Here is a 12,591-nt window from a genome sequence, read left to right as displayed (position 1 = left end):
AATTTTCATATTATGGTCCCATAAGGTTGGGGAGATGGAAAATCCCGAGGGAGGTTTGGACCCTAATAGCGAAGAGAAGAACTCCACCACATGAGAAAGGATCACAGACTGGTCCGAAGACCGCACACCATTAATGATTAGGCTGTTAATACCACAGCGCCTCCGCCTACCGTTAGCGATAGCAAAGAAATAAGCCGTGGGGGAGTCCCCTTTTAAAGTCCAATTAAGCGTGCCCCGCTGGTGCCAATAAATTTCCGCCTGTTGGTGCAACTGCATCAAGGCGGACTCAAGATTGTACCGCAAGGACCACTCATCTTTAGAGAGCCCAGAAGAGTCAGCCGAACGATCAAGAGCCAAGATTTGAGATTTGAGAGCGTCTTTCGAGCGACGCTCCTCTACAGCGTGATTACGGGACCAACCTCTAAGAATTTTGCGCAAATTGTAGGAGCAAAATTGCCAATCATCTAGAGGACCAAAGGAACGAGGGTTTGTGGATAGGAGGTGAGTAATCTCCGAGGCCAGCAATTCATCAAACCCATCAACAAGCAGCCAAGAGGCATTGAATTGGAATCTAGCAGGAGGTCTATCTTGATGTAACCCACCATCAAGAATAAGGGGGGTGTGGTCAGAGCCAACGATACATTTAGCGGTGAGGGAGGCCCGTGGAAAGAGAGAATCCCAGCTAGAGCACATAAAAACTCTATCAAGCACAGATCTAATCGGGTTGGCCTGATGGTTAGACCAAGTGAAGCGGGCCCCAATCCTAGGTAACTCGCGGATAACATTGGTGCTAATAAAGTCATTGAAAGCATTCGCCAGCGGCCAGGAAAAATTGTCATTACTTTTATCAGCAGGAGAGCGAAGGAGGTTGAAGTCCCCTCCGATAACTATCGGTAAATTACACGCCTCAATCTTAGCAAAGAGCTCCTCCAAGAATAAGGAGGAAAGCGAATGATCAGCCGGACCATAAACCACAATGACTTCCCACAAAATATTAAGGGCTTTGTGACAGACTACCATACTTTCCCAGAAAACACCATGATCAAAGGCCACGAAGTCGAAAATATCTTTTTTGAGCCAATCAGGATCCCTCCCGAATGGCCCGAAGCAGGTAACACATGCCAATCAAATCTATCCATGCCCGCGATAGCAGAGAGTTCGTTAGGGGAGAAGGCTTCTTTAAAGGTTTCAACCAGCCCAACCAAGTCAATATTGTTTCCACGAATCAAGTCTTTAATTTGGTCACGGCGCCCCCTAGCACCGAAACCTCTTATGTTCCAAAACAAGGCTTTCATTTATAAGAAAGGTTTTTAATTCGGAGACTCGACCTGCTAGGTGCCGTGCAGGGTTTAGATCATTTAGCAGGGGCCCCTTCTGCAAGAGCTAGGCTGGGGTTGGCTACTACCAACCTCCACACCAGCGACCTGAGCCCGGACACCTACCGAAGCTGCAGCCGAAGAGGCAACGGCCTCTTTTGCTTTAGCAATGGCCGCCTGAGCCATCTCGTTAGCCCGGATAGTAGAAAGGAGAGAGAAAGGGGAGCCTACCTCGGGATCTACCGACACACCCACATCAGACATAGTATTTAGCAAGTGATCATCAGAAAGAGATGGGAGAACAAGCCGAGTCGGGGAAGAAGAAGGGTGAGGACCAAGATGATTACCTGAAGGGGGAAGATCCTTAGCAGCAGCCCGCCGCTCCGCCCGCTCCAAGATAGATCCGCCCGCATCGCTAACCCGCCTGCCCTTGTGAGCCGTGGAAGTGGGCGAACGGATCGAAGGAGACCTAGCCACGAGAGAAGCCGGGACGGGGCCCGAGCGCGACATCGAGCCCAGGTCCTTGTCAAGGCGACGGCAGACACCAGTCATCGATTGCTTAGAGCCCGAGGAGGCCCTGCTCTTCATCGAGAACTTGCGGACTGACGATTTCTTCTTCCTCTTAGACTGAGATCCCACATCATCACGACTAGGGGAGATGGGAAGATCCTCAATTCCGGAACGGGTAGGGGAGATAGGACGGCCCGGAAGGTTGGAGCAGGCCCCAGAGATGGGGGTGGCCGAAGTAGGCTGTTTCTTGAGCAACACATCATCAGCAGCTGGCATCAGAGGGGCAACAGGAGGGACCACCACCGACTCGCGTGGGGCCAAGTTAGCAAGTGCCTGAGATTGGAACAGCTCCCGCTCCGAATCAGCCAGTCCGTCCCATTCAGATTGAGTGAACCGCAGGATAGAACCATCACTAGGATTTTGACCACCCAAGGAGCCGTCCCCCTCCTTATCATGTTTGTCCGAGGGGTTGGATGGGGGAGGAGGAGGTGGAGGGTGGAAGGCATCCGCCCCTTCCACCCGAACACGAAGCCTGACTCCATTGGGCGAAGGAAACACATCAATGGATCCATGAACGCAGAGCGGATCAACACACCAGATTTTGATACGAGCTAGACCAACCCTTTCCAACGACTCCGCATCCACCTCCACAGGCTTCCCAATCAGGACACCAAACGCCATCAGGAAGGAAGAAGAACGGAGCCCTGTTGGCACATCATCCACCAACACCCACACCTGAGAGAGAGGACCAACAGCTTTTCCACTACAGGTAGCAGGCTTCACAGAAACCACCAGTTGGTTGAGGGGGAGGTTGAAGCTAGTGCATGAGGCAATCATACGAAGGCAATCCTTGGAGGGGAACACAACAGAGAATTCATAGTCAGACAGCTGATTAACCTGCCAATCCCAACCATCAACATCCCAGATCCGGAGCCCTTCAAGCAGAGTTTGGGACGATATCTTTTGGTCTTTCACCGAGACTATGGCAGCATTTGAGAGGGAAGGGGCCGCCTCCAGGACAGGCAAATCGCTATCCAAAGCAAAGAAGGCGCAACCAGGAAGACCCAAACTGAACTGGAGGAGAGAAGGAGGCTTCCGGCGATTCATACAGTTGACAGTGAGGTGCCCATCGGAACGAAAAATCAAGCAGAACGGGGGGTTGGTGCATCTTGATTGGAAATGCCTAGGCCTATGACAGGCAGAGTAGGTGAGCGCAGAGGGGTTACTTGGGGTGGAGGAGTTGGAACGATGTTGCGGGAGGGAGGGAGGAGGAGGCAGGATCCCATCCCCCATCCCCGACGAGGAAGCGCCAGGGAAAGGGCCGGCAGACCGCCGGACCGGACCAGCAAACGATCGCGGCGGAGGGCGAGGGCCGGCGCCAACACCCACCGGGCGGGGGGGTTGCCGCGCCGGGGCAGGAGCCCCACGCCCCGCGCCAAGGACAGGGATGGAGCCCGACGAGGACGAGATCCCACCACCAGCCGCCGCCGCCGCTTCCCAACGGTCGAACGTCGGAGAAAGAGAAGCCCCAGATCCAGATCCTTGCGGACCAGATCCAGGAGCTTGCTCCCGCTCCGAGCGCTGGAGCCACTCCGGACCAGCGGCCCACGCAGCACGGTCGCGAGCCACCTGCTCACGAGCCGCCTGCTCCGCCTCCATCTTGGAGCGAAAGGAAGCCTCGAGATCCAGATCCACACCCGAGCCCGGCGAGTCCTCCCACCGATGCTTGCTGCCCGAGGCCGCGTCGCAAGACGAGCCCTGCGACTTATCCATGGAGATCACCGCGGCGAAGGAAAGGAGAAGGGGAGGAGGAGGAGTGGATCTGACTAGACAACGAATGGGGAGACGATAACGACGCAAATCAGCGGCAGAAGCCGAAAACCCTAGTAAGGGGGAACGGAGCCGCGGGGGACCCATAAATACCCAGATCGAGACGTGCCCACCTGGGCCAAACGGGCCACGCGGGCCGGGGAAGGAGGGAGTAATCCAGAAGCATGGGGAAGCCGCACCGGGCCCACAGACAAGAGAGGGGGGAATTCGTCAACTGACGACAGAGAGGGGGGAGTGGGCTGGCAGGTCAGAGTAGGAAAAGGAGGCCCAGCCGGCCCAACCGACGGTCCGGCCCGTGACCCACTGGTCAACGGGAAGGAGACCAGATCTAGGGCAAGCGATTCCTGCGACGCGACATGTCCCGACGACGAAGCCGCCGGCGACGGGGAAGCCAAACCAAAAGGAGAGGACGGGGAGGAAGGGCAAACCACACCCGGAGCGGTACCCAGGATCCCAGATCCGGGCGGCGGACAGGAGAGCTTACCAGATTTGCGCAGACGACGAGAGATCCGGACCCAGCCAGCAGCAGAGGGCGGCGACGGCACCGACCGGCCCCTACCCCCAGGAGCAAACTTGCGGGGGCGCGGCGCGGCGGAGGAGGAGGAGACCCGCACAGGGCGAGCCGGCGAGGGCAAACAGGAAGGCTCCTCGTCCGATGAGTAGTCCTCATCCGAAGCGAGAGCCCAAAATCGAGAGCCACGCGACGACGCGGAGGGAGCCAAAGACCGAACCACCGACGAGCGAGCGGGGGAGGAGGACCCAGACGCGGGGAGGAGGAACTGACCAGAACCCAGGGCGGCGACGGGGGAGCACGGATCGGTGTCGGAGGAGCAGGGAGGGGGAAGGAGAGGGGCGAGGGTGGAAGGAGAAGGAGGGGAGAGGAGAGCCATCGTACACTCCACCTCTACACCAAAATCACTATTTACTTTTGCGCTCACTCTGTTTGTTGTCTACATTTACTTGCAGTCACAAATCAATTCAGTACAATAGGCAACACTTAATTAATGTGTTCCCTGTGAGATTAATACTCTTGCTTCAAAAAGGCTAACTAAACCATATATGCACTTGCAGGCCATCACCTACCGTGCGGTGGCTCTGTCGAATGTAGTGGCATCGACACATGTGATATCCAGCGAGCGGCGACTTTATCGAGCATGACACAACTATGAATCCGCAGTCACTCGACGCGAATCCCAGCGATAAATATCGCCTCTACCGATGGCTCGTCCGCCTAAGGGGACGGGCCTGACCTCTCCACCAACACTCCCTTGTGGCCACTCTACCTCTACCACCTCTCTCTCTCTCTCTCTCTCTCTCTCTCTCTCTCTCTCTCTAAGCAATGACCTCAATCCTGATTGGAGCTTCTCGGGACACTGATTTTCGGGACCACTGTAAGGAGTGCATCATGAGACCTCTGGGCTGAGCGCGTCGTGTGCGACAACAACCAAACTGTGCGCCACCGTAATGTGGGTGCCAAGTACATGACTTTCCCCAATCTAGACCTTCAGGCTTCAATCAGGGGCGCGACGACGATGATGTGCAGGTCTCCAAAACCAAAAATCAGGTCCTTACCCTCTCCCTGATATGAGCATATCATCAAAGGCTTAAAATGGAAAAGAGAATCAGTAGTATGGTGCAAGGAGTTGGAGATGAATGAACGGGCATCAGGAATCGGAGTCGTATTGAATTGAAGTACAAAGATCGTACAGTAGGTCAAACATACGTGAGAGACCACACACGGACGATGTACCAAAAAATTCGTCGAACAATGTTTCTCAATAAATAATATGGATGGGCGAAAAAATCAAAAAAAATGTACCGTTCTTTATTAATAAGTATAGATATAATCGTCATGTTGTATTAGAAAAGATATCAATTGCATTGCATGTTAATATTAGGAAAGATATTGATTGCACACTCATATTAGGTGTGATATAATTACGTGGTTAGCACTGAAGTTGATATTAGGTAGTACTAGTAAATGCATATGTGCAATGCATGTTCATATTAGGTAGAATATACTCCCTTCGTTTAAAAATAAGTGTCGCTGATTTAATACAAAGTTGTACTCCCTGCTTGTCGAAGAAATGGATTGCGACAAGTAGTTCGGGGCGGAGGGAGTGCTAACTTTGTATTAAATCACGGACACTTATTTGGATGGAGGAAGTATTTTAGGGATATTTGATAGAATATTAATCGCGTTATATTAGATAAGATATTAATTATATAATAATTATGTGAGTATTGCTAATATTGATATTTGGTATAAGCATGTTGAACGCTCATCATTGAAGCAAACTAGGTTGCTAAATTGACATGAATTAATGGTCGAGAATAGTTGGATCTACCCCTTTCGGTGTTTATATATTGGTATTATATATAAATTGCACGTTAAACATGTTTATCTCGTTTCTTGTTTTTTTTTTTGAGAAATTTTAAACATGTTTATCTCTTTTATTGTGTGCATCCTCGCCGTGTTAGACTGGTATATGGGCCTGGCTTATCATGACCGAGGCAACAACTAAATGAGGTTCATGTTAAAAAAAAACTAAATTTGGTTCAAAATGGAAACAAGTACAAACGTGAATAGAAATGGGAGAGTGGATTCTCCGAAAGAAACGTTTGGCACCTCTTAACTTGCCGCATAAAACTATTTCTTGGCCAATAAGTATTTTAAAGAGATAGTCTTGGCCAACAAGTAGTGGCACAGCATATGCTCATGCCTTAAGTAGCGAGGTCCGACTTTTGATTAACCAACAGGATGAAAAACAAACCCCGTGGAATCAGCAGTATCTCCATTAACCGCCTATACGTTTCACAAGATAATTTCTGAATTTCTGGCAGGAAGCAGGGTCCGGCTGGTCGAAGAAGTGAACTGACCGGCGAGGTTGGCGATGAGCCTGGGCTACCTGAGCAGGGTGTGCGCCAGGGTAGTGCAGGCCGCCGTACGCGCGGAGCAGCCGGCGTCCACGATGTCTAAGCCATCAGCGGTGGCGCAAGTCCCTCACCGCCGCTCCCGGCTCTCCGGTGGGTTGGCTGATCAAACTCCCGTGGCGGCGAAGACGGCTGCAGGGACGACAAGGAAAGCGGAGAAGGATGAGAACGTGATGCACCTGATCTGCTGGGGACCCGATTAGACAGATCCAACGCAGTGTAATCTCAATTGGTAGTTGTTTGAATAACTAGTCCTCGAAACATTTTTTGGCAAAACCAGTTTTAGGAGGATTTTTAGAAAAACCATTTCTAAGTTGTTGTCTTTGTTAAAGCTAGCTTACAGAATACTTCGTTTTTAGAAACTGTCTTGTCAATTTGAACATCGACAAACGTACAATGATTCCTTTTTGAAGGCTTTGTCTAGGAGTATCGTATTACAGTACGATCGCATGTGGTAGGGTTTGTGAAGGTCCTGTCGCGAGGTAGATCCAATTTGCAAGTTGATATTGAACTTTGTCTGACATCATCTGAGTGTCTGTGAGAGGATCATCTGGGTGAAAAAATATACAGTATTTACCAAGTTGATATTTACCAATTGAGTGAGCAGCGGCAATCCTGGCCAGGATCGGCACTCCACACTTTGGAGCAGGGGGCCTCCCCGACGATAGTTTGGTGTGAGCAATGAATCGAGGTCCGACAATTTTTCAAGGAGGCCTGGTTCTTTTTCTTGTCAGTCTAAGTCGTTTTGTGGTAGGGTGCGACTACACATCTATTTCTATTTTTATCTTTGATCTGCTTTGTAGGAGGGTCTCCTTATTTTCTTGCATCAATTTGGCTATGTTTCTTTATATATGAAATGAGGAGGAAGCCTTTTTTGGTAATCCTAGGATTGCAAGATTGACCACATGATAGAGCAAAAGCAAGGTCGCTGATCTAACTCACCGGGATCTTGAGACTTTATGTTAAACTCGGCGCCAAATCAATTTTGTTTAAACATCATTGGCTAAACAATTACTCCCTCCGTCCCAAAATAAGTGACTCAAACTTGTACTAGCTTTACTACAAAGTTAGTACAAGTTTGAGTCACTTATTTTGAAACGGATGGAGTATTTGGTTATGCCATTTTGGGCTTTGCTCTCACTGAAGCTATTGCATTGTTTGCCTCATTGATGAATTCTTTGGTCTTATCCGTTTTCCGATCGCATAAAAAGTCATGTGATCAAAAAAGGAATGTGAAAATGTAGTTTACACAGAAGTTCTCAGTTGCTACAAGCAAGCTCTCAATCACGAAGGTTTAGTTGCATGTTGTAAGAAGCTAGGGGACTCATCTCAAGGGGAGTTCTCTAATCCAAACAACCCTTTAGCAAGAAATCGTGATGCGTAGAATATCTCTAACAGCTAGCCTAAGAACGAATTTGGTTGGTAAAAACTAGAATTTTAGACTCTATGGGCAAAAAAAAGTGAATTGCTAAAAAAATAGGCCATACTGTATATTTTTTCACCCAATTGGTAAATATATCAATCTAAATGCACAAAGCCTAAAACTAAATCTGCGGCCGCGGAAAGCCAACTGCTGCACCCGTGACCTTTTCCTACCCCAACCACCGGCTCACCGTCCTTTGTACCATCATCGTACTTGCGGCCGCCCTAAACCACGCTACCACCCGTCGCCCTTTTCTGCCGCCTAATCCATCCACCGCGGCCCTCGCCACCTCCGCCAAAGCTTGGGATGTCCCCGCCCGATTCCACTGATTTTCGCCCGTTCCTGGCCACCCGCCTCCATCCAGAATGGTTGTCGCAGCACCACTACTGCCCGTCGACATCGATTAGCGGCCGGGTAGCCCCAACGTGACCTCCGCAACCACCGCTAGCTATGTCTACGTGCCGAGATCTCGGCGCTCAATCGGCGTGGTGGTGCCACACTTGGACGCATTCCCCGGCTCCCCTTTGAACCTTTGGTCTCTCTCGATTGCATTGCTACGCATTCGGTAATCATCTTGGCCCCGAAAAGCTACTCCCACTGAAATGGAGATGCTTTTTTGGCATTTGTTGCGAGCTAGGGATTGTCCGGTCGCAGACCATGTTATATTGTGTAGAGTGGTTCGCGTGATTCCTTCTAGTACGATGATTCCTCCTCTAAAGAGGAATATGAGTGGGATGAAGATGATGACATTGTGGTTATCATATGTTGATCAACATGGAGAAGAGCGAGCAACCAAAGCATGGTTATTTCGTTATCAGCCATGAGTTAATTTGTAGGAGGCTAGATGACCACAACGAGCTCATGCTTGATTGTTTTTGTGCAAATATGGATATATAAAGTGGGCAACTTTTGTGGAGCCAATTCCAAGCCCCCAAGGTAAGGAACTACTTGGTTTCCATAATGCTCAAGCAACTGCTAGGAAGGATGTGGAGAGACCATTTGGGATTTTGCAAGTCCAGTTTGCTATTGTGCGAGAGCCGATTAGGTTTTGGGACCAAGAAATCGTTTAGTACATCATGAATGCCTTCATGATCTTGCACACCATCATCATTGAGCATGAGCGTGACCTGACTTACTCCTACTGTAACTTCATGGAAAGGGTGTTGCACCCGCGCAGGAGGGAATGCCGCATGACACTTTCTTCAAGTACAACAAGAAATTCGAGTTGTGGATACTCATTAAAATCTCCAACAAGATCGCAATGAGAAGTGGCGGTGGACATTGGAATGAGCAGCAAGGCAACAAGTACTACTTCTATGTTCCGTGTATGTTTGATGTACTTTGTGTTATGTCTGAAGAACAATTGTGTTGAATTTGGGGTTGTGATTGATGAACTATATAATGTACTATTTGTTTTATTATTTGACATGGGTTTCATATTATTTAGAGCATTGCATATGCACAAAATACGTGAGGTAGAAGTAGAAGCTGAAATTTGGATATCCAGTTTTTTGTTACCTAAAACATTCAATCCACATATAAAACTGGTTTTAGGTAGGATCTTAAGGCAAGTCTAGCTAATTTCCATGTGGGAGATCACTGTATGGGTTATGGAGCATGCTCATATTGATATGCAGGCCGCGACGGCTGTGCACAAACGAAGAGTCACTATATGGCGACCTCCACACCTTTTCATTTATTTGATCTTTTTTGTTATTTTCTACAAAAATGCACATGCATATTAAGCTGAACCAAATGCAAGTTCCAACATGATAAATTACTAGAAACTATAAAAAAACTATAAAAAAGTGTCAAAATCCGTCGCATTTACATACCATAAAATTATAATAGAGGCCAAAATTTATCGCATCCTATATACCTAAGAAAGTCACCCCACTAAATTATTGATCTCAACATTCAAGTATGCCACATCATCATGTAATTATGGATGGGATAAGGCTCACCTCAACATGCAACCATGCATAGGAAAAGACCCACCACCACATGCAACCATGCATGGAAAAATATTTTTCATTATATTATTATACTTCTATTTAATAAATATTTTACAACTATACACACTCATATATAAAAAGTCGTATGCATTTTAAATTTTGGTCATCATGTTACTAATCTAAGTATTTATACTTCGCACAATCAAATCTCATCAAAATATATTGCAAGTGATTGCCGCAGCAACGTGCGGGGTATTTTCTACTTACGATAATTAGCAATTACAAATATTGTATAACATTTTTCGACCTATACTATTTACACTACTAGGCGGTGAACAACTACACTACTAGGTGGCCGACACCGTCTAGTCGTCACCCTCCTCGTCATTGCCATCGTCATCGTCCTCCTCTGTCGAGGAGATATCTCCATCTAGGCGTAGGGGGTTAGACTCATAAGTGACTGTCGGCGAGATGTCGCACCTTCTCCTCGTTGGTGCATGCGGAGCCGTACTCGTGGATGATTCGAGCCTCGATGCGAGCTTGGATGTTGGTGAGCTCATCGCCGCGTGGACTAGGTCGGGGGAGGGGGGGGTGGGTCTGCCTCCAGCTCTAGCTGGGCTACGATGAGGACAACATGGTTGACCTGGACGAGGTAGCTGGCGGGACCGGCGTCCCCATCTCCTTCACCCAGACGAGGGGTGTGCCTCCCACGCACCCTCTAGATCCGCCGCCACCGCGGGAGGAGGAGCCAACGGTTGCCACGGCTAGTGCGGCGCAGGGAGAGTTGGCCCCGTGGTTGCGCGGTGTCTGCAACGGGACGTTCCGCTCTGCCGACGCTTTCAGCTAGTCCGCTAAGCTCTGACACAGTGACACTATTTTTGAGAAGGAGGAGATGGAAGTGGAGGTGGCGGCAAGGAGGAGATGGGAGCAGGGGCGCGGAGTAAATGGCCGGGATGAAGGTCATTCGAATAGTAGCCTTGGGAACCGGTGAGCGATGGCCGCCGTTAATGGTTTGGTGGTTACCGGTCACGTCGCCCCACTAACCGGTGATAAATTAGGACACGCAGATGCGTGTACGGCCAGCGCCGCGCTTCAGAAACCGGCCGTGACGCTCTATATTGGCTTCCCTAGCCTCTAAATATGAAGGCTACGCTATGGAGTCGTTAGAAGGGACCATCGTAATTTATGCCGATCGATCCATATGACTACTGTTTTGGATTGATATTTGGACATAAAATGATCGTACTGGTATTTACTTACGCGACTTGCCAGTGTTTTTTTTTTCAATTTTTTTTGGAAAAGGTTGCCAGAGTTGCTCTTAGTCTGTTTTCGGCATTCTTTTTCTTTTCTTATGTACAAGCTCGTCAATGAATAAGCTGACTCGCTCGAAGCCTCCGTGCCGCCCTGACTCACTCTGTCACTCAGCTCTCGCCTCCCCCAAGCCCCAACACAGCCTCCGCCTCCATGGATCCCCGCGGCGGCGACATCCCGTGCATCGTCCAAGCCCTACCCTCCGTGGATCCCAACGAAGCCGCCTCCGACTCGCCCTGCATCGTCCAGGCCCTAGCGGCGTCCCCCTCGCCGTCCCCTTCCAAAGCCCTGGCCCTCACGCCCGCCGCCAGAGACCAGCCGCCGCCCGCCTTCAAATCCTCCAGGCCCCCGAGCCCCCGCCGCACGCGCTCCGGCCGCGCGCCCGAGTGGACCGCCGCCGAGACCCTCGCGCTCGTCGCCGCGGTCGCCGCCGTGGACGACGACGGCTGGGCCCGTTCCGTTTCCGCCTTCCAGAAGTGGGCCATCGTCGCGGAGAACATCGCCTTCTCCGACGCCGGAGGGGCGCCCTCGAGGCGCAGGGGGAGGGCGGCCGGCGAGTGCAAGCGGAGGTGGGAGGCGCTCGTGGCGGAGTACGGGGCGGTGCGGCGCTGGGAGGGGCGGACCGGGGGGAGTTACTGGCGCATGAGCGCCGCAGCCAGGAGGAAGGCTGGGCTTCCCGCGGAGTTCGACGCCGAGGTGTATGGCATCATGGACGCGCTGATCCGGGTCGATGAGGCGCTCCTTGGTGGCGCCGGGGGAGGAGAGGGCGACGAGGGCTTGGTCAGTGCTAATGGTGGTGGTGGTGGTGGTGATCCTGCTGGGGTGGGAGAGGGAGAGGGTGGCGATGCTGGGGTTGAAGAAGAGGAGGAGGATAGTGCCGCGGAGGAGGCGGATGGTGACGGCAGTGAGGAGGAGATGCAGGTGGATGATGGAAATGCTGCGAATGCTTCTGATGATTTGGGTACAATTCTTTTCTCATTTTCCTTTACGTGTTCACGCACCTCACCTGATTCGCATGTGGGTATGAATCGGCTAGATGTTTTCAGTTGGGTGATCGTGTGCTCTGATTATGATATGTTGGGGATACTTAATGGTTTAGTAGCAAATAAAGCTTGCAGCGTATGCCATATATTATCGCAAGGTGATCATGTCATATTTGGTAGGAATGATTTGGCCAGTGGAGCATTTTGCATGTGTACATGGTTCCATCCTCCAAATGTAAGTAAGAGCTGCAGTAAAGGCGGTCTATAGGTGATGGATGCAAAAATGAAATGTCAGCACCAGAGTATTGGTGATTGGTGAACACATGCAG

General features: G+C 50.4%; 1 protein-coding gene across 1 annotated transcript in view; it reads left to right on the top strand.

Moving 5' to 3' along the window:
- The first annotated feature begins 11,355 nt into the window (after window positions 1-11,355).
- The window catches only part of LOC123144129 (trihelix transcription factor ASR3), a 3,736-nt gene continuing 2,500 nt past the window's right edge, over window positions 11,356-12,591 (top strand). Inside the window, exon 1 of the mRNA XM_044563162.1 lies at window positions 11,356-12,240. Coding sequence (XP_044419097.1) covers window positions 11,433-12,240 — 808 coding nt within the window. The 5' untranslated portion in view covers window positions 11,356-11,432. The remainder of the gene's footprint in view (window positions 12,241-12,591) is intronic.

The sequence above is a fragment of the Triticum aestivum genome, chromosome 6D, assembly GCF_018294505.1.
Source record: "Triticum aestivum cultivar Chinese Spring chromosome 6D, IWGSC CS RefSeq v2.1, whole genome shotgun sequence".
Classification (NCBI taxonomy): Eukaryota; Viridiplantae; Streptophyta; class Magnoliopsida; order Poales; family Poaceae; genus Triticum; species Triticum aestivum.
The sequence above is the reverse complement of the archived record's forward strand: the minus strand, read 5'-3'. Positions and strand labels throughout refer to the sequence as shown.